At 39.8% G+C, this 22,683-nt stretch overlaps 1 protein-coding gene across 1 annotated transcript; it reads right to left on the bottom strand.

The window, feature by feature from the left end:
• Nucleotides 1-2,105: 2,105 nt before the first annotated feature.
• On the bottom strand, nt 2,106-22,668 carry NBN (nibrin). Its single transcript, XM_083451052.1, has 16 exons — nt 22,431-22,668; nt 21,818-21,951; nt 21,022-21,170; nt 20,302-20,461; nt 19,274-19,377; nt 16,819-16,936; nt 15,256-15,446; nt 14,430-14,527; nt 13,184-13,313; nt 10,139-10,426; nt 9,110-9,545; nt 7,424-7,507; nt 6,663-6,818; nt 5,669-5,782; nt 5,156-5,205; nt 2,106-3,887 (listed from the first exon to the last, which is right to left on the bottom strand). Exons 1-16 carry the CDS (start codon nt 22,465-22,467, stop codon nt 3,860-3,862), a joined length of 2,277 nt encoding a protein of 758 aa, XP_083307178.1. The 5' UTR covers nt 22,468-22,668; the 3' UTR covers nt 2,106-3,859.
• Nucleotides 22,669-22,683: the final 15 nt, after the last annotated feature.

Below are 22,683 nucleotides of genomic sequence, written 5' to 3'. Positions count from 1 at the left end.
TGACATCTTTAAACTCCCTAGGTCAAAGAATTGTGAAAGGAAAACTACATGTCTCTGGTAATGAAGGTTATTCCATTTACTTCTTTTAACAGAGCATTTAAAGGTTATCCAACTCAAAATGTGTCATGGTTGCATGTAATTTGCTTCTTTTTTTACAGAACATAGTATTTCCCATCCATGCGTGTACTAGTTCAAGAATCCCCCACATCTGTAGTGTAGAAACAGTTTCTGAAATTGGACATACAGGTCTCTCAGAACTGAGGCAATGATCAGCACTTTTCCCCACACAGTATAGTACCTCCAAATGGCCTATTTTCACCCAGGAATGAGGGAAGACTTTCTTTTACACCTGCTTAAGCGTCAGTTTGAGTTAGGCTCAACACCAAGAACAGCATCCTCAATACTGTTCATCCTCAATACTGTTTCTAGTTCACTATTCTACAGATTTTATGTAGAGGTGGCTAAAGTAGTTTCACTATAATGGCTTGATCTGATTAAAAAGATGGAATCCTCTTTCCAGCTATTAGTGGCAGTTCTAATTCAAATATAAGAGGCATGATGACAGAACTGACTTTAGATCAACTTATTTCAAAACAGACTTGCTGCTAAAGCAGAAAAAAAAACCATTTTAGTTACAGGTTAATAAATTTAGACATCTTGAAAAACACAAAATCTAGACATAACATGCTTAGTGGAAAATTCGAATGTGTCACCAATCAATAACAGGGACTTACAAAGTACCGTATTTTTTGCTCTATAAGACTCCCTTTTCCCTCCTAAAAAGAAGGGAAAATGTGTGTGCGTCTTATGGAGTGAACGCAGGCTGCACAGCTATCCCAGAAGCCAGAACAGCAAGAGGGATTGCTGCTTTCACTGCGCAGCGATCCCTCTTGCTGTTCTGGCTTCTGAGATTCAGAATGTGTTTTTTTCTTGTTTTCCTCCTCCAAAAACTAGGTGCGTCTTGTGGTCTGGTGCGTCTTATAGAGCAAAAAATATGGTAATTTGAGGGAACTTACTAAAATGGAGTAGGTAAATGTGTAAGCATTTAAGCTAGCAAGAACCAAGTCAAGCATACAGGAAGTGTACACAGTTGCAGAGAGGACTGTCATATACTTCCTGGTCAAATAGACTCAGACAAGTTGGATAGCTGGCTGTGGGTTATCTGTTGCTGAGATCTGCTTTTAATAATTTATTTTCCAAATGTTTAAAATGTGCTAGCTGCCACAATATTTTGGAAATGGCCTAGTCATTTAAACTGGCAAATGTAGCCTTTCTACACTTGGGTTATTAAGGCTAGCAACTTGCACACTGTGCTGGCCACAATTCAGTGTTGATCAAATGGAAGTGATTTAGCCACACCTGCAAGGAATGCTGTGCTAATAAAATATGCAACTCATTAAACTAATCTCCCTTGTTTTGTACAATGGTGGCAAGTGAGATAATGGCTGCCAAGGGGTGTGGTAGAAATTGGGGTGGTGTAATATTTCTAAAGGCAATAGGGAGGGGGTGGTAAACATTGAACTCCAGTGCTTAGCAACTATAATTGTTATTGCCAGTGCCTATACTGTGTGTGTATTTCAGGTTATCTCCAAAACAAGAGCTAGACATTGAAATTTATCTACAGTCATACCTCAGGTTGAAGTTGCTTCAGGTTGAGCGTTTTCAGGTTGCGCTCCGCAGCGACCCGGAAGTAACAGAACGGATGCCGTTCGTATCCAGAGGTACCACTGTATTTATTTTTAATAGATTTTACTACATACAAAAATTTGCATGCACAGGATCTGGGAAACTATCAGTTATTACTTTAAGGCTAGAGAAATATAGATTGATAAACCCAGTTCTTTTCAAACGTGTCTATGGCTACAGACTTGATCTACTTGTACAAAACGTGGTAGCCACTTTAAGGGTGCTGCTAAGAGTTACCCGGATGCAGGTGGCACTGTGGTCTAAACCACAGTCTAAACCACAGAGCCCTAGGGCTTGCCGATCAGAAGGGGGGGCTTGAAGTTCATGATTATGAAAGAAATTGACTAATAAATATTTGACATCATTAGCAGCCATATATATTTTTCTACGGGTTGGTATATAGTCTGCAAACCAAGCAATTATGTGTGTACAGAATACTTTATTAGCATTTACCAGTCATTCTTACCTGTGTTTCTGGGAAGAGTTATTCTTAAGGGAAATCACCAAGCAGCTGCAACCCAAATAGATTTCACCCCCCCCCCCGCCCTTCGATCCAAGGGAAAGTGCTCTGTATGGGTACTTAAGCACAAAAATTACCCCCAGAAAAGGCTTACTGCTTAGACTGCACGCATGGACTGACTGGAAGCATGGAGCAAATGTTTAGTCTTCATAAGCATTCTTTAGAAGAGCCTTCCCCAACCTGCTGTCTGCTAGATGCTTCAGACTTCAACTTCCATCATTCCAGACCATTGGCCATGCTGGCTGAGGCAGATAGGTATAGTAGTGCAAAACATCTGGACAGCATTCGGTGGAGAGATGCCTGCTTTAGATTCGTAAAAGGCATTACCTGTTTCAACCAGCTTGGCTAAGCCATGCATGGGAGCAGACATGCGGTATATGCTAGAGATGGTCAAACTGATACTAAACTTTCCTAAATCTAAGGAGTTTATGGGACACATCTGCGGAGAAGTATCCATTTTACTTTCCTCTGATTTAACAGAAGTATGGCAGATTTGGGCCTATAGCACCCTGTCTCATGTAAGGCACCAAACAGATGTAACACCACTTAGGCAAAATAAACTAATTTGAAGACAGCTGCTCTTATTCCTATCTGCAGTAGGCACAAGTCTTTGTAAGCATCAAAATTCTGAGAAGCAAAGAAAAGATTTCCCATCAATACGGAGACTAATAATTTACTAAAAGGATCAAAGCCAGTTTGAGAGATGCAAAACGGTACAGAAGTGAGCAATACTCATGTTACAAATCCCGTGTTGCCATTTGACAATTCTGATAGCATACAAAAAATAGGTTAAAACAAATGTGTGGTTTTTTTTAAAAAAGAAACCTATTTGCTTTGATAAAAACAAAATTTTGGATAGAGAATGCAAGTTGAAAAAGAATTTCAAAGGCTTTGTGTGCTATACCTATCGATGGGCAAACTCCCCTTAGTAAGTCTCTGCACCCTCCCTCTCAAACTCTGAAAATAACTTGGGCCCTTTCAAATCCAGTACTGAGCCTATTTGGTCTTGATTTCATTGGTAGTACAACAAGGTTTGATCCTTCCTGCAACTTTCCCAATGATATCCAACGCTCCTTCAACCACCTTTCTGTGTCCTCCCATGTTTCTGTCCCCCTGCACTTGTCTTTGTTGCTGCTCCAACAGAGGCATTGATGGCAGGGCAAGTGAGGGAGGTCTCTCTTCTCTCAGCTTCCTAATATCTAGCATGCTGCTAAGGCTGGATGCCAGAAGTACTATTGAATAATGTCATTTCCCAAGGGTTGCTAACATGAGTCAATAGTCATTAAAGCATGAAGCCACCATAGTGTCAGGGATGGAAGAGATACTTCTTTTATTCACTGCCAGAGCAGCAAAACCTAGGAGGGGGTTAAATGGCTTAAGTTCTACTCTAGTTTGAATTTTAATGCTATCTTTGTATTGAGCATTATAAAGTCGGCCTAGACCAGTCTTTTGCGCTGTGGGCAGATAACGCATGGATCCACCACTAGCTGTAACATGTTTGAAGAACCGTTCAAAGTCTTGCATCCTTTCTTCAATATGAAAAGCAGGTTTTCAGGAAGTACGATCAGCGTAAAATTAACTCTGATGTTGCAGTTTATTGCCAGAGGGCCAGGCAAGCTTTTCTTCTGCTGTAGGTCTGATTCAAGGCACACCTTATCTTCTTTTTACATGGGGATCATATCTAAATGGAACAAAAAAATGCATAAATGCCTGGTTATGAAATCCAGTAAAACTGAAAACACAGTCACATGACCTGCAAGTTGTCCATGAAGCTGACTGAGTGACCATATACCAGTCATTGCTTCTTGGCCCAACCTGCCTCATAGGGTTGTTGCAGGGTCACAACAACCTGAGCTTGGAAAGAAGCTGGAACATAAATAAATAAAACCATTAAGGAGCAGTTGAATCTCAAATCCATTAGCAACAATGCAAGCCACTGCTGAAACAGTCGTATCTTTATTGCTTGTTGAATATTAAGCAGTGATGAGGCCACATGGGGCCAGTGTGGGAGGACAGTCTACAGTTTAAGTATCAAAGTGACTGAAAAGGCCCACATGTCATACCTCTGATGGCAGAACACAGAACAGGGTCTCTGATGGTGATGTGAGCACATGTGCAGATTGTATCAGAGACATTTCTTCTGTCATTAAATCTCAGACCCAAAAAGGGTGCCGACATGCCCAGTGGGAATTTAGGACAGCCAAGGGTCTCTGAATACTTGTGATATGGCATATTCCCCAAGCAGAGTGGTCTTTGCCAAGGAATACATAAAAGGAAACAGACTAATCCAGGGTGAATTAACATTTTACTTTACTTCGATACTTTCTGGGCAGTCTATTGCTGCACAGTGAGCCATGCATTATCATGCACACTGCTTCTTCCGATTTCTAACAGACTGAGTGTAGAAGTTTCCACATATGATCAGAGGCTTCCTGCCTATTATCACCCAACAGCAAGAGCAGTTTCAACTGGCAGCAAAAATTATTGTCACTTATCAAATTTGTCAATGAAAAATGTTAATTAAAAATTCTCATCTTTGGTTTTTCCTTCCAGAAGCATAAATGGGGCACAAAGTTGTCCTTGCTTCTTAATTCTGATTTTGATCTGCTCTGAAGAACCAGGTAATAATTTGGTGTATTAATTTATATAGTGAAAAGCTAGCTATGTCCATTCCATAGTTTATTTGTTTGGAAGGAAGAACAGGCAGTCATGTGCAGTTTGAGCGAACATACAATGAGTCCTTGGACTCAGCTATACAGCTGCAAATAAAACGTTTTAAGTGTTTTAAGTGAAATATACAGTACAATGTGACATTAGATGGCAATGGAGAGCCTTATGGAAAATCCAATGTGTTTTTTAAAACGCTTATTTAAAAACCATTTTCAGAATGTTTTTATATGTGTGTAGATTCCACCCTTGAGTCCGTTATGGGGAAGAGGGAACCCTCACCTGAAGAGGTCATCTGCAAGTGAATCTTCTTTTGCTTGGCGACTCTGTTCCTAGAAAAATAAATGATTCTTTGAGAACTTCTGCCAAATATGAACTGCTCTGAACCAGCATGATTTGGGTGCAGTCAGGCATTTACACATAAATACAATGGGTGATATCCAATACTGCATGAGCACAAGGAAACAAGGGATATTCCCTACCGTCTCCACCCCACTGCATACTGCCTGCCCCGTGCCAAAAGGTCTCTTCTGAAGATCCTACAAAAAGGCCAGGGATGTGAGGACAGTGGGGCTGCAGTGGGAGTGGGGAAAGTGGGAAGAGGCCGCTTGCGAGCGGTCTCCAGCCAATTTTCCACGATCTTCCACTCTCAATGCAGCCCCTCACCCAGCCAGTGTATGAAACACTGACCTACAGCTCATGATCATGACTGTGATAGCTCAGTTGGGTTAGAGCATGGTGCTGATAGTGCCAAGGTTGCAGGTTATTTGCTTTTAACTACTTCATGCTCCTCACCTCCATTTCTTGCCTCAACCATTCTTCCATCTCAGAATTCTTTCTAGCATGATGAGCTATCAGATCCGATCCCCCAATAATATATGGAAGTTGTCCTGCTCCAGGATAAGCTACCTGTCAAATGGAAAGATGTATTAATCTCAACTCTATTTAACTCAGGTTTCAAACTGGGGCTCCAATGCATTTACAAGTCTCACTATGCAAAGATGGAATCCGAAACAGCTACTTACTCAATTCAGCTTCAAAGAAGCAGACAAGGGTGCCCTTTGTCATTATTGCATTCTATCATTTGAAGAAAACTCAGAATACATTAAATACAGTTGTTGAGTATTCTTTCCTTCTAGGTTTGGGCTGTAGAGCAGGAGGCACTATACAAACTATGCAGGTTTCAGATACATTACAGGAATAATATAATACAGTTATAAATACAATTATCCACTTAAAAGTGTATATCTTTAATGTTTCTATTCAAGCTTAACAATATTACAAATGGATTCTGACTGATCTGCTCTAAGTTTGTCCTTTTACAATACCAATTTCTGATCATTCCCAAAGAGTGCAATATAATTTAAACATAGAAGCATTCTGCTTCAAGATACCCTTGCAATAGCTTTTAGGACTACATTTAATTCAGTCCTCTATTCCCCAACATTGCACTGCAAACCTCTAGATTAAAAGACACACCCAACCAACCAAAACCAGAAGATGGTCAGATTTAGCTAATACAGATGTACCTCGAAAGTCGAACGGAATCCATTCTGGAAGTCCATTTGACTTCCAAAAAGTTTGGAAACGAAGGCGTGACTCCTGATTGCACAGGCATGCCGGAAACAATAGCAGAAGCTGCACCAGACATTCGGTTTCCAAAAAAATGTTCAAAAACTGGAACATTCAGTTCCCAAGGCATTCGGGAGCCGAGGTACGACTGTATTTTTACACCTTTTCTGTATGTTCTAAGTAATATCTTCTTGTGAGTTTAAAAGCATGTACCAACCTTTTTGAACTTTTTAAAGTTGTTCAGATGTCCATAATCTATTTTTGCAGTGCAACGACCATCTTTCCTTGGCTGACTAACAACCAATGATCTAAATTCAGTGAGTAGGAGCCTGCTGGGCAGATTGCTAGAGTCATTCGCACATCTATCAGGATTCTTATTTAGGAGGGGGGAAAGAATTAGAGCAATTACTGAGGTTATTCTAATCAAGATTGTTTATTACAATAAACATTTAATCTTCATCATAAGATTGTAGGTACTGTACTTAGTCATCTATTTTCTGAGATGGTATTTGAAAACATTTCCAAACTTCTTCTAACTAAATCAGTTTCTTCAAGGAAAACCAAAATCTCCCTATAGCCATTTAATGAACTATGAAATATCTGCATCAATTTATACATTCAATATCTTCACACCTTTCACTCATTTTCTACATGACAACAAAATTGCCTATTCCTCCTACAAAATAGGACAGGAAAATGGGTCTATTTCCTAGTTCTCCGGCAAAACAGTGAAAGTTTGATAGTTTCAATTAATAACTGGGAGGGAAGGGAACAAATAGAATGCTAACAAAATAGTTTAAAGACAACTTTACAAGTTACTTGATGCTATTTTTTTCAGATAGATTTTCAAAAAACTAAATGTCACTAGCTTCAATGTTGGAATATCTTTTTAATTTAAACGAATGCATTTCCTACCACATTACCTATTGCAAAAATTAAATACACATTAAAAAACATTAACATGAAGATATTTCTTACATTGGAGTCATTCTTTGCAGAGCTTGGTGATTCTTCTTTCTCTTGTTTCTGGTTTAAAACTGGAAGCGACTGCTTCTTTTCTTGCTGTTTAACAAAAGGTATAGTTAAGTGTCTAACATATACTCTATACCACTACAGTAGAATGAGGCTGAAAACTGTAGGTTGAAAGCTACTTGCTTGAACTCTAGCTAGCAAATGCTGAACTCATCTGTCTCTGACTACTCCTCAAAGAGAGGAAATAACAAATGGTTCTTCTGTCAAAGTGTGTGGTAGCTCCCACACGAGAGAGCTGAAATAAATTACTCTGAATGAAGGAGTTCTTCAGCATGGTTTCTCCCAAGCTAAAGAAGCCTTCTATTCAGCAGAATTTATTTATGGCCACAGCTTGCAAAAACAGAACTTGACTTGTTACCTAGTTCTTGGGTTTCCAAGTGAAATACTTTCACAGCTTTAAAGTATAAAAGAAGAAATAATCACTTTCATTAATGAGCAACTTTAAAATTGCTGTTGTGCAGAGCAGTGTGGCTGATTTACTGTGGCAGCACAATAAAAGATGGATGTAAAAGAGTCAGTACATACTCACAAAAAAATCTCTAGGAGAATAGTGTGAAGTTATTCAGGAAAACAATTCCGACCCAACAAAAGTAGGTTTTCACGAGAGGTCATGTAAGAAAAACCCAGCTGGATCATGCCAGGGGCTCATCTAGTCCACAATCTAGTTATCACAGTGATCAACTAGATTCCTATGGGAGGTCCTGCAAGCAGGACTTGAGGGCAACTGCATTCTCCACACTTGTGATTTCCAGCATAATTCAATATAGACTTCAACATACATAAACCTGTGGTTTCAATGGGACATAAATGCTTTTAATTGTGCAGTGGATTGTGACTAGTTTTGTTTTTGAACCTTAGGTGTACTAGGCGACCACAGTTCTTCCATGTAAAAGTTGTAAAGGAAAACAAAAGCTTTAAAGGAAAACAAACCTCTCTCTCCACTGTGAGTGTGAGTATACCAAATGCCAACACTAGCAGAAACAGGCACATTGCATCGAAAAATCTGTTTCATGTTCAATGAGCACATGGAGTTTCTGTGCCCAGTGGCTTCCATCCTTACAACAAGAAAGCATGTGCAAAAACATGAAGTACATGAAGCTGCCCCTCAAGTGAAGCACATGGGGAAATCTGAATATGCCAGAATGGATATGCACACATTTGGGGGCTGGGGAGGAAGAAATGCGAACTACACAAAAAATGGTGAAAGCAACAAAAAGGAATCTCAACCTGAAGGGGATGTTTACTGATACTGCCCGATGTTCTAAATCAATGATTTAAATATTTTACCATCTTACAGAATATTTAGCTAATCACTTTACCAAATATATTTTTAATCCATCAGTGGCTTGGCCCTGTTCTAAATGTCCCCCCACTTTGGCAGATCTGAAGAGTAGTTCTATGAAGCCCACCCTCTAAAATTCCAGAAGTGTGAGTACAATATATACCCACCCTGTTATCCCTCCTGTAAAATGATATAAAGCATTTATATTCTTCCTTCTTTTATTGATACTTCAAAATAATTTTATCTTTATGCTAATAGTCTAAAATTGTGGTTTATGGCATCTCTCTCTCTCTCTCTGTGTGTGTGTGTGTGTGTGTGTGTGTGTATGAGACAGAAAAAAATGTCACTACCTGAAGTCTCCCAGTCTCCATATCTGAATTCTCTTCTTTCATTTCCAATTTCCTTTTCTTCTTTGCACCTTGACTACTGCCTTCACCATGATTTCCTATATCGTCTTCCCAATCCAGTTCTTGGCTTGCAAAGACAAGTTCTAACGATGCTTCGTCTTCTATTGAGTCTTCCAATTCTTTTCTCTTTTTTGATGCAACAATGCTTTCATTATTATTATTTTCTAACTGGCTAGTCTCAGCAACAGACTTTCTACTTCCACCTATACAGGACTTGTTTGTGTTCTGGTCCAAGGTACATGACCCTTTTTGAGATCCTCCTGCCTTGCTTTCCCACAGCCAAGAAGTTACAGGCTGAGTATGACTAGAAGCCAGTGATGACTTCTCCTCTATCTTTGCATATTTCGACTGTGATGTTTCTTCAACCTCATCCCTTTCCCTTGAATAGAAAAAAAAGCATTTTAGACTTTCTCTTCAGATTGAGGGAGAACCTAACATCGTGCCAGTGAACATGATTGGTCTCCCAACCCTCTAGAGCAAATGTTGCTGGTGCAAAGGAGGGAGGAAACGGACACTTAGTTCCTATTTGCACAAGCAGAACATCACAAATGGATATACACAGACAGATCACAAACACACACTTATTCTCATCTTTATGATGATTAGATATGAACCCAGACAGACTGAATCCAATCAAGTACAACTCAGATGGCACTTGTAATAATCATAGCAAGCATTTAACTGTGCACTGTAGTGTCACTAATTTCAAATGGGATTCATCGTGATGGCATCCTTAGGAGCAATCAGCAAAAGGTAGCTTACTCATAAGCAAACTTAAAATTAAAATGTAGCACTGATTAGCATTATTCAGGCAAAGCTTCTTGGAGCCAGCATGTTATCAATATGCATTGTTTGTGAGGATTTCACATATTTTCAGTTCACTATGGACCTGAAACATCTGAGATCTTTGAAAGCTAAGTAAAGACCAAAAATCAGAACTAGCCTGACTGCAAGAGATTTATGTGAACATACCTTTTTTTGGTAACTGTCTGGAAGTAGTTTTTAATTGAATTCAATTGTTGCTGTGAATCGCCCTCTTTGTTTCTCCTATTCCCTGACATTTTAGAGGGAGAGGGCGAAAGGCTACTCTGGTTAGTCTCGGGCCTTGCATTCAACCTGGGTACTGTAGCCCCAACATTCACAGTGCCAGTTCCTGCTGGAGTCTCATTAACAGTAGTTATATCCAGTGGGTAAGGTTTTTTCCTTTGTTCCCTGATAGGAGTTGTTGCTCTCTTTCTGTTCTCTCCTGACACTTCCATGCTGTGTAAACAAGGAGAAAAGTAATAGGTCAGAGCAGGAAATACTAAGTCAATGACCAAAGCCTGTACCATACATTACATGATCTATAATCCGTTTCTCAAATGTCTGGTTATTCTGCTGATCCCTAGAAATGTGAGGTATCTGTAAGGTCCATGCATGGGTTGCACCTAAAGATGAGAATTTCTTGCAAATGAATTTCTTTCTCTTTTTTTTTGCCAGCTACGAGGAATTTGAAATTTCTCTATCATCTGCTATAGGAGTAGTAACAGGCCTGATGGCAGCGATTGATATAATCAGGCATTGGCTGAGGGTCCATGAGCTCAGATGGGCCCCTCATTAATCTCATCCTCACTCGGCCACCCACCTCCCTACCATTACCCTGAAATGGAGGCATAGTAGTAACTGCATTTTAGAATGGCAGCTGCTGAGCTCCCCTACATGCATGCATCTTTGTTAGTTCCTTAAAGGGACTTGGGTACAAAGCACTATTAAGTATGCTTGCAAACGAAGGGCATGGCCACTGGTGCTGCATATCTATGAGTTTGCTCTGCTAATCCTGGGTGGGTTACACACTTAGCAAGTGAAAGAAAAAGGAAAACCATTTCTCCCCTTTCCATTGTTTGCTTGCTTTCGTCCACCCTCTTCCTCAACTTGCCCACCGAAATCGCAGTGGCAAGACAAAACTACAGGAGAAGGGCAGGGCCTGAGGGAGAAAAATCTGCTCCTTTGCAAAGTAGATGTTACCTACCAGTATCAGTAGGGATTGCTGGAACAAATTCAAAAGCGCAGCAGCACACACCTGCACACACTCTAGTAATGCTTCCAGACACTATTTTTTTCTTCCATCTGGTACATACCAACTAGTTTGCTTTCCTTCTGATTGATGATTGATTCCTTTCTATCCTATTTGCACTTTCTTGCTTTTCTCCACCTGTCCCTCTGCCCACCTTTCTCCTCTCTCGAGCTTCCTATGCTCCCCTCCAGCAGCAGCTTCAAAATGACTCTCTTCTTTTTTGAAAACAGCTGGCTGTGTCAATAATAACTGGAACTCAGTAAATCCTATGTGGTCTATGAAATGCTAGTATCACTGTGACTAAAGCTGCAGTCCTAACCATGTCAAAACAGCAGCGCTCCCAGGTAAGTGGAATTAGGACTGCAGCTTGAGCACCTGAGGACCTCACCAATAACAGTCTGTACAGAACACCCTGCTTAATTTTGGGAAGTGAGAGAGAGGAATCAGGGCTCAAATGCATCAGCAAATTCCACCTTCTGATCAGCAAACCGTTAGTTCCTAAACGGTGCAGAGGCAAGATTCCAAAGCTACAGCGGACTACAGGGAGTTCAACACTACCTCTGCATGTTGATCCCTATCAAGATGCCTCCTGTAAGTTTGTTGCAACTTTGGCTGACTTTTTTTTAAGAGCAGAAATAAGATCCTAAAATGCCACTCTTCGGTTATCAAAAACATTCCTTTGTTCATTGTTTGGAAGATGCAAACAGTTCTGTCACCAAAGCAGCTTCCATATCACTTGTAAATCTTCCTGGATTTATAGTACAATGCTATAAATGCTTACTCAGAGTGAAGCCTCATTGAGTTCAATAGAGGTTACTCCTAGATAAGTGTATGTAGGAATGCAGCCTAAATATTCTAAATCTAAATGCAGCCCTAAATGCATTTACTAAGAGTAAGCTCACTGAATTCAGTGTGACTTCTGAGTAAACATGCATAAGATTATACTGTTAATATTATTTTAGCATGCATTCTCATTGATGTCAAGGATTTCAGCAGACAGAGGCCACAATCACTAAATATGCATACAGTGGTACCTCGGTTCTCAAACGTCTCTGTTGACAAACATTTCGGAACCCAAACGCAAAAAGCCCAGAAGTAAAGCTTCCACACCTCAGAAGTTGAACGGCTTCCGCTGTGTATTTTTCAATTTTCTCAACTGAATTTGCCAACAGCCTTTTTGCCTCGGTTTTCGAACATTTTGGAACTCGAACGGTCTTCCAGAACTGATTATGTTCAAGAACCGAGATACCACTGTACTTATGTAGCAGCGAGTAGACACAACAGGATGCCTTTCTGAGCAAGCATGTAGGATTGTTTTAATTCTGTAGTGCTGAGTAATGGCTACCCTTGGTTCTGATTTTCCCACCATCTGCAATTCTCCCCTCCCCCACATTTCATGTGTAATAAACATACGACATTTTGCACAAAGTGGCTAGTGATAGTCTTGCTCTATTTCCCAATTGTGTGTACATAATATACCCTGAAGTTCTATGTCAAGGGCTCCACTAACACTTGACTGGACAAGACCCTGGGCTGGCCTTGGACAGTGGCTAGAGTATGGGCTGCACTCCTCTGAACTGTTTGGAAGAAGGTGGAATATGAATGAAATAAATAACACTGGTTTGTTGAATGCATGTACACAGAAAAACAGTATACAAATAAAATAACCGAAGTGTGTTTACATGAAATGTTGCAATTTTTTTCCTGCCTTAAAAACTCCAGCAGGCTTTTTGTTTTTTACAAAAGACAAGACAGATGCAGTACTGAAAGTTACTGTCCATAAACTAGGAGTCCCTGTCTTTTTTAACTTCAGAAGATTAGAAATTCAAGAATCTACCCATCCAGTTTTTGGCACATGATGAAAATTTTCATGTGAAAATAAAGGCATCACAGTAGGACTAACTGTGGCTCATAAAGCCATATTTAGAAAGAGCAAATCAAAAGAGCTCCAGCTGGTACATTACCATGTGTCCATCAGTTGGTCCATTTCTGTGTCAGCTACGTAAGCTGCAATGGTGGGCATTACTGTTTCATCTACTACACTTTGAGAAAGGTTTGGTCCTGTAACAAGTGATGCTGGTGTGGGTTTTACACCTGCAGTTTAAAAGCAGCAAAGAAGAATAAATATTAACATTTTAAAACTATAGAAATCATGCCATTTCAGACAAATATTATTCAAAAATATATTTTTGTGCAACTCTTCCTACTAAGAAGTGTCCATTTATCTCCCCATCTTGCTTCTTCGATACAGTGGAACCTCGGTTTTCGAGTGTCTCGGAAGCCGAACATTTCGGAACCTGAACACCAAAAACCCGGAAGTAATTGCTTCTGTTTTCAAACGTGCCTTGGAAGTCAAATGGCTTTCGAGGCACATTTCTAATTTTTTTCAATTGAATTTTCCAACCACCCACTGCACCTCAGTTGTTGAACATTTCGGACATTGAACGGTCTTCCAGAATGGATTACATTTGACAACTGAGGTTCCACTGCACTAGTATTTTTACGATGCAACTTAAAAACCTTTGGTTTTCTATGCAGGGTTCTGGCTTTTTATTGTTGGTAAAAAAAAATACAAGCATATTGTCATTAAGATCACCATGAACACATTCAGCATCAAGTTATATTTTCATCAAATCCCATGCAAAAAATAAAATTTAAAAAGTTCAAACTGAAGACATTAATAAAGTAATGTAATTTTAAAACTTGACCTGACTATTCAATATCAAAACCTAAAATCTAGTATATCCTCTTACTTATAATTCTATTGCATGAGGTGTCTGAGCATCCTAAAACTAAGGGCCAATCCAGAACTAATACTATCCAGTGGTCAACCATACTTAATGAATTGGGAGCAAGTCACAGGACCCCAGTCTCTGGCCTCTCCCATATAAGCAAATTAATTAGAAAAAGAAGTTACAGAATTATGCTGCAGAAAAAAATGGAAGTGAATGAAAGTGAGATTCAGCTTATTTGCTTTCAAAATTGGATACTAAAACTCTGGTGCTTTTTACTTTTCCAGTTGAAAGCTATTGAAAATCTGTAAAATCTGCTAGCAAAAAGATGTAGGATCATCAGTAACATAAGGCTAAAAAAAATCCTAAAATAATCCTTTAAAAAGCACTCTTATATAACATGCTCCCTCTTTCAAGCTGCCTGCTGAATTCAGTTCCTTAAAAGTGAAAAATGCAGAACAAAGATTTTAAAAATTACCTGCATCTAGTGGAGTTTGAGGATTACAGTATGTTTTTGTGGATGAAAAAATGACTGCTAGACCAATTTCTGCCTCAGATATTGTCCTCCATTGCTTCCTATTAGAAATAAGACACACTTTCAGAAAAACAACTGGAAGTCATTCACCAAATAACATCCTTGGAAAATAATGCTAAAACATTACAGCAAAGGAACAGACTATCATGCAGGATGCAACCTGTGAATTGGCAAGGGATGGATATCAGCGTTTGTTTAAAAAATAAATGGCATCGTAACAAGACTCTGGGCTGGGTTATAATGAAGGGTGAGCTAACAATATTTTAAATAAATAAAATGGCCCAAGGGAAATTGTCAGTGAAACACTTAATTCTATTAACCTGCAGTTTCCTGCCTACATTCATTCATATTCAGACTGCACATGTATAACAAATCTGGAAGACACTCCAGATGTTGTTTATTTATTATCACTATGTATATACTGCATTTTATTGAAGCATCTCAAGGTGACTGAATCCAATTTGCCATCAATAAGCATAAGTGCTAGGGGTAATAGGAGCTGTAATTCACATCATCTGGAGGACCACCATCCAGTGGTGTCCAAACTTTTTTCAAAGAGGGCCAGATTTGATGAAGTGAAGGGCCTTGGGGGCTGACCAAAGGGCCAACTCAAGTTGTTGACCTTTTCTTATTGTAATTCAGCTACAATCATTTCTTGCATGTGATAGAAATCTGTGGACTTACTTTAACATTAGATATGCATGGTTTTACAGCCACTCCAACAACAAAAAACCTCTGTACTCAATTACTAACATTTCAGCAATCCTACCTTTGGAAGACAGCTGTGATTCTATCCATCCATTTCCTGTCCAAGTCAGAAATGGATCCTTGAGAGTTTGTCAACCCTACTTCAATGACACAAATATCAGGTGCTACCAAAGAAGAAACAATCTCTGCTTCCTCCGTTATCAGTTTCGCTTCTCCTCCTCCAAGTTTAATTGCTGCACTCAGTTTTGCAAACTAAAATTAAATACAAAGCCCAAAGGTTCAAAGAACAGAGCTCACATTAGGAGGACACATTTCTATAATAAGCATACCATTTCATAACTTAAGTAATGTAACCAATATGAGGACTCTACAAGTGACAATAAATGCAATGGTATATACAGAGAATGTTACAATACTTCACAGATTTCTTCATTATTACCATTTTATCATATTACCTTGTCTACAAAGACTATCAACTGCAATATGGAACCTGTGATCCTCCAAATGTCGCTGGACTACAAATGCTGCTGGCTATTGCTAGCTGGGGCTGATGGGAATTATAGTTCAGCAACATCTGGAGAGTGACAGATTCCCCATCCCTGATTTATTTCATACAACTTGAGTTCCTTTAGCAAGATAGGAAAGTGTCAGGCAGGTTCTGCATTCTAAAAAATGCCAGAGTACCCACTTTGGACACTACATTGTACACACACTAATGCATGTGGGTGCATGCAATGCAACGGGGGGAGACATGGGAGGAAGTGGGCAAGCCCAAGACCTTCTTCCAATCAGAGAACAAGCCCTTGGTGGTCTTTCAGCCAGTTCTCTGCTCACTTTTAAAAGCTGTATGTTCAATGTGCCTTTTGTTAATGTGAATGCAGCTGAATAGATGACTCTGAATAATGACAAGTAGAAAATTGACTGACAAGTCAAGTTCTGAGTTCCAATGAGTACAAAAGCCCTTAACTTGGGTTACAAATGTTCATATATCAAATTATCTAATTTTAATGTCTTTGTTACTTTTATATTTCACTGCTCAAGTTGCTCTGAGGCACTTGAGTGAAAAAAATTTTTTGACAAATAAATAGAAGGGGTCAAGTTTTTATAACAAGAAGTATCTCCAATCGCAACATCACAACCCCCAGGGACCTAATCTCAACATCTGCACACTGAGCATGGAAGGCACCTATGAAAGAGTAGCTGGACATGCATATGTAATCCATGTGAATGGGGATCCCTGTGTGCATTCACACACTCGATGTCCATGGATGTCATGAATAATAATAATAATTTTATTATATATACCCCACCCATCTGGCTGGGTTTCCCCAGCCACTCTGGGCAGCTCACAGCATATATCAGAACGTACTAAAACATCAAACATTAAAACCTGCCTTCAGGTGTCTTCTAAAAGTCAGAGAGTTGTTTATTTCCTTGACATCTGAAGGGAGGGTGTTCCACAGCCAGTACTGATTAGGCCAAGCAGTGCAAACCTTCTCATTATTGCATGTGTACAACATTTAAGGAGGGCTAATGAGTACACAAAACCTGTACTATTAACATAATCTCTGTAGATAAAAGTATTTTAAATTACTTTTGTCAAGCTTTGAACAGTGCCAGTTACCTGCTTAGCAGTTAGAAACACAAACGTTTTTCCTTTGAATATTGTTCTTCTTATGGGAGAGGTTGCCAGATCTAATTTGTTATTCTTAACACTCAGCTCATCAATAGGAGGGTAAAAACTGTGAATGGAAGAAATGATTGTAAAAATGTAGCTTACATTTTACACTACTATAAACTGTCATTCATTTCTACATTGCTTACCTAGTTTGAGTACATCTGTTTTTCTATCCAACATCTAGCTGGTTTACTATGTTGTACAGTGTTGCACACAGTAATCTTGAGGCATTATCCATTTGCACACAGGCTCAACAATAAAGGTCTGCTTCTTCTGCGCCCATGTAGCATGTAGTCCTAGAGCCCAGGAATCACTGAACAAATGTTCATTTTTTTCCCCTCTATCCAGCCCCCCCCCCCCCCTTTGCTGAACGGTCTTGAAGTCGGTCTTGGACAAAGGCAAAGACCACAACCATGCACCCTAATATTTGATTACCTATTTGATTAACAAAAATTTGAAAACTCCACAGGCACGTTTTTATGACATGCCCACTGTGTATAACCTGTCTGCAAAAAAAAGTTCAAAGGTTTAAATAAAAGTTGTGAATTCAAATTACATAAAAAAATAAAAGCTGTTCCATACAGTTTATATGGACGGTAGGTCCTCTCTAGAGGCAATATAAATTTTAGTTTTAATTGAAGATCAAAGCATCACAAAACTGTTATTTTATTCATCAGCAGAAATAATTTAACATGAACCTGATCTCAGATTGTGAATTAAGATGTATTTTACCAAGGCAATTATTAACTACATAATTTATTTTTAAAGCAATGTTTCGTTAATGTTCATATTCCCAAGAGTATTTGCACCACTTCAAAAGATATTACCAAAGATATCTCTATAGCAACCTGTGAAAATGAAGATGATTCAACTCGCGTAACATCCAAAAATATCCTGTCATTTCCCCAAGAGCTCATAGCAACGAGTCAGCAGTACAACATTTTGCCAATTAAATATAATTATACTTAATCTTCCTCACCATGGGAAGACTTTGCTTCACCTAGTCTGAAAGAGGAAATAGTTAAAAGACCATAGTTGAGGAAGTCTTCACTGGATCAACATTAATTGGGAAGTTACAAACCAGTACAGAATCCTCCTTTCCTAGACAAATAAATAGGAATTGCCTAAGCAGCTCCAGATACCCCCAGGGTGGTGTTTTATTTATTTGATTAGAATACTTGTATTCTACCAAAAGGCTCTCAAAAAGGCATATATAAAAGATTTGCACAATGCAATCACTTTCAAAATGATTTGCACATATAACCAGAAATAGCATGGTGAGAGTTGGAGTACAGCAAGCACGGCGAAACTTGGCCCTCCAGCTGTTTTGGGACTACAATTACCCTCATCCCTAATGACTGGTCTGTTAGCTAGGGATGATGGGAGTTGTAGTCCCAAAACAGCTGGAGGGCCAAGTTTGGCCATGCCTGGAGTACAGCAACATGTGGAAAGCCAATGATCCCCTACTTCTGCACTAGCAGATTACAGAAGCTGGGAGACAGATATTTTTCCTTATAGGCGTTTTCTTGTTGAGTTTCACACAAGTCTATGTTATTATTTGTTATGGGAGCTTTCTTGTGGAGTTCCACATGGGTCTATATAAAACTACAGGGAAATGTTGCCTGGATTCTAAAGTGGGTTGTCACCATGCCATCTAGCTATTTCTCCCTGCCAGGTTAACCAGACGTAATTGATGAATGACAGCCAGAAGTCAGAAGGGTGAGTAAGATGAAATCCGGGCAATAGGGAGTTACTCATGGTAGGAGGTTCAAGAATCTGAGAAATTGTGAAAGTGTCTATTCTGGATACTCTCTACTTAAAGAAGTATACAGATGCATGAAGAATTGCTACCAGTCAGTAGACAACAGTAGGCCAGAAATAGCAGTATAAAAAGTAGCTCCTTATAAACTTTCCTAAGCAAAAACCAACTATAGCAGCACCATTGTATAAATATACAAAATGTTTCTGCTATACTTCAAGAACGTAAATGTTCCATATAATTCTGAATGTGTGTAAACATAAAATGATTTAATCTGACGACATATAAAATTATACTATGGCATAGATATCTATAGTATGTTATGCATCATATTCAATTCATGAGTGTAGAATGACTTGAATATGGTTATACCCAGTGCTGTTTTTCTTTAAAAAAAAATGTTAAAGGGTACTCTCATTTTCCTACTCATACAGTATTGAAATACTGGCCGTCAATGAGGCCAAACTTAGATTCACAAAAAGTTTAGGGGTATGCTTATCCCCAGAAAAAAGCACCAGTTATATCTAAGCAGGGCATACTCCAGGAGTTTTTAAAGCCAAGTGCTACATAGTAAAACATAATAGCTCAAATTATAATTATCAAATCCTTTTTAAATCTAGGGCGTGTATTATAACTTATTACCTTTCAGGTGTCGGTAACTGCTGCTTCGCCTGAATTGCTTTGATTAATTCATCAAAATACCCTGGCTTCACAATCGGTCGACCACAGATCAAGGCACATATTGCCTAAAGATAAAGCAGATCATCACTACCATAATTTACAATTGTACAAAAACGCTGCACACTCTCTCTAGACTGTCTTCATTCCCAGCCTTTCACTCACATCTCTCCACCCCAGTCTCACAACCCACTGCGAGTGATACCCTCTTAAAGTGATACCCTCTTAAAACAGAAAACTACAACCCTTTTGCTGCCATTGTCTGTGGACACCATTCTCACTGCCTTCTCAATTACTCCCAGCAGCAGCACACCTTAATGCTTCCCATATAACAACGAACTCTGCCAGGATGGTTACCTTCCCATCACTCCCAAACACATCACTACCAAACTGAGCCCCATAAATTACACTCAACTCCTAAACACCTCTAAATCACTCATCTCCTTTACTCATATGCTCTACAGAAGCTTTCTCGCTAACTTTATACAGTCCGACTTCTCTTCTCACTCCTGCACTCGAAACCAAAGATTTATGCCAAATCCACACTCTCCTATAGCCTAACTTCATTGTGATTATCTTTCTATTAAATTGTTCATTGCATGGCCATCAGTGTCAGCTCCTCATCTTCCAGAATGCCAAAAATACACTCCCTCTTATTTAACTCCATAATGGCTATTTGTAATCCACTACACACATCTAAGAGTAAATCCCATGGAACATATTGGGACTTCCAAGTAATTATGTGCATGACTGCATTGTTGAAGCATCTTTCATAAACAAAGATGCCTCACAAAAAATGTCACAATACTCCTGTGCCTGCTGCCAGAAAGTCTCAATTTTCCAATGAAATATTAAAGTGAATTGACAGGAAAGGGAATACGAGAGAATGGTTTGCAGCATATAGGACTACAGACCATTTTACTGCAATGCACAGTTCAGAAAAATCAGTATTATACTTGCATATCAGATGCACTTGAAAAATCACAACTCACCTTAACTGTAAGTTTGACTGAGTCCATAACAAGATGAGTACATACTTCTTTCCACTCATTCACTACATGGCCTCCCAGCTGTAGAATATTTTTACTTAAGGCATTTTTCTGTGAAACAGCTAAGCATGAAGAGCACACTACCAAAGGCTCATAGAATATTCTGGAAAGTAGTGTTAAAAGAAACACACAATATTATTACTTTATTTAGTTAAATAATAGCAACTGTGTGTGTGGTCCTTTACAGGGAGACGTCCCTGCCCTGAGGAGCTTATCAATCTAAATTTGACACAGGGGAAGCAACATAGTGGTTTCAGTTGCATGTCCTTAAGCCCAATTACAGGTTCAGCTACAGCGAAGCATACCATCTAAGGGGTTGTGGCAAACGTCTCATAGAAAAGGTGGATTTTAAAAGAAGTAAGAGTTGGCACCATGGCAGTGTTCTAGGAGGTAGTTCCAACTGTACAAAAGAGCTAAGGTGGAATATTTGAGGGAACAGGAGGCCTTCAGACAGTGGAGGCAGGCAGAGCTACAGAAGCAAAGATTATGGCAGGAATGTATCATGATCTAAGAGTAGACATTTGCAAGGGATCTCACACCCTTTATAAGATTCACAGCTGAGAATGACTTTTTGTCCATTTCTAATTAGTCCTCAGACATATTCCATGACTTTTAAAAAAGTAGAGCCATGAACATTTTAAGATGAGCACAAATTGATCTTACCTATACTTGCTTCCAAAGACTCCGAAAGTGACTCTGTCACCGGACCTCAAAGTTCTAGTAGTACCATTTGCTAGTTTTTCTTCATTAACAAAGGTACCATATTTAGAAGTGTCTTTTAAAGTTAACACAGGAAATGTAGAAGACTGACTCTGAAAATAAAAATAACATTTCAGGTACCAACAATAGCAACTGAGTTCATTTTAGCCAAGCCACACATCATGGTTTGCTAGGTGTAACAATCTATAGGCAATATTTACTCTTGGCTTACTGATTGTGGTTTGTTGAAGCAAACCAAAACACAATTATTGGTTTGGATGTAACACTAAGCAAGGGATCAAATGTTTTCCCTATGTTTCACTCAGACAGAGGGGTTGATGGCAAACAATTATCTATAGTTTATTGTGATATGCAAACTGGGTCATTGTGTTTTTTGTTTCTAGCATTAACCCTCTATCTCAGCCTTCCTCAACCTGGTGTTTTGGACTATAGTTTTCCTAAGTGACAGCCAGCACAGGAGTCTTAGCCCCAAATACCAGGAGGATGCCAAGCTAACGAAGGCTCCTATATCTGGTAGCTACATTTTTTACTTGGTAAACATATTGAGTAAAACACATTCAAAACATAATCTTGTTAGATGAGGTCTAAAAATCTGGGAGCAGTAAGAAATTTATCTGTGACTTGACTGAGGCGGTGCTGTACATTCTATAACTGCATAAAGTACGATAAAAATTGCATGATGGGTGTGGTTGACCCCAAACCACTCCCCTATTCATAATGCTGTACATTTGGTACTTACAAGGTTCACTTGAGGGTGACTAACTGAAAGGACTGCATGGCTTCGGCTGATGGACTGATCCGCTTGAATTAAAATGGCACAATTTCTACGTCCAACAACATACTCGACACCAACTAAAAGGTGGTATGACTGTCCTGAAATGGGAAAAACACAACCAAATTTTAATTAACCTCTGATGGTATAACGCTGATTTTAATCTTTATTCATGTGGATGGAGAGTTGGAGACAGGACTTTAGCCACCCCTTCCACCTTACAGCAAGGATGTGGAAAACCTACGGCCCCCCCCATGTTTTGCTGGACTACAACTCCCATCATTCCTTGCTCTTGGCGATGCTTGCTGGGGCTGATGGGAGTCGTGCTTCAGCAATAGTTCCCCACACCTGCTCTCAATGCGAAGCCCACCTCCCCCCCCCCCCCAAGTTTTCCAAAGTAAACATCGGCTAATTGGCTAACTGCCGCTTCTCCAACCCGCCCAAACGCGGCGAGCCAGGACAGGCTGAACCAACCAATCAACACGCAGAAGCCGAAAGGCGGTACAACCAACAGGCGTCAAACCGGAGTGAGACCAGTTGCCCAGGACACGCCCCCTCCCCCTCAGGCTCCGCTCCTCACCTGGCCCGGACTCGTCAGCTGGGCTCAGCTTCCACATCCTGAGCCGGAAAGAAGCCGGAAGGCCCGGCCCGGCCCGTCTCGTCTCGCCTTTGTATCTTCACCAGCTTCCCCAGCCCCTCTTCTCCACCTCAGAGCAGCTGCCCGAGGCGACGCACCTCTTCTCTGCACACCGCGCATGCGCCTTTCGAGGAGGCTGGCACAGCGACGACATCGCGAGAGCCCAGACTGAGAGAACAGCGCCTCCTACAGAGAG

The sequence above is a fragment of the Podarcis tiliguerta genome, assembly GCF_965153285.1.
Source record: "Podarcis tiliguerta genome assembly, chromosome: 7".
NCBI lineage: Eukaryota > Metazoa > Chordata > Lepidosauria > Squamata > Lacertidae > Podarcis > Podarcis tiliguerta.
Note: the sequence above shows the minus strand (reverse complement) of the source record. Positions and strands in the feature narration are given on the sequence as shown.

What these genes read in the sequence shown, in the direction of transcription:
- NBN (XM_083451052.1), bottom strand. Translation starts at nt 22,467, where the DNA reads ATGTGGAAGCTGAGCCCAGCTGACGAGTCCGGGCCAG. An exon ending in CAGACAGTTACCAAAAAAAG is followed by an intron (nt 9,546 to 10,138) that starts GTATGTTCACAT and finishes TTTCTATTCAAG; the next exon opens with GGAAAGGGATGAGGTTGAAG. An exon ending in TGGAGACTGGGAGACTTCAG is followed by an intron (nt 7,508 to 9,109) that starts GTAGTGACATTT and finishes TTTGTTAAACAG; the next exon opens with CAAGAAAAGAAGCAGTCGCT.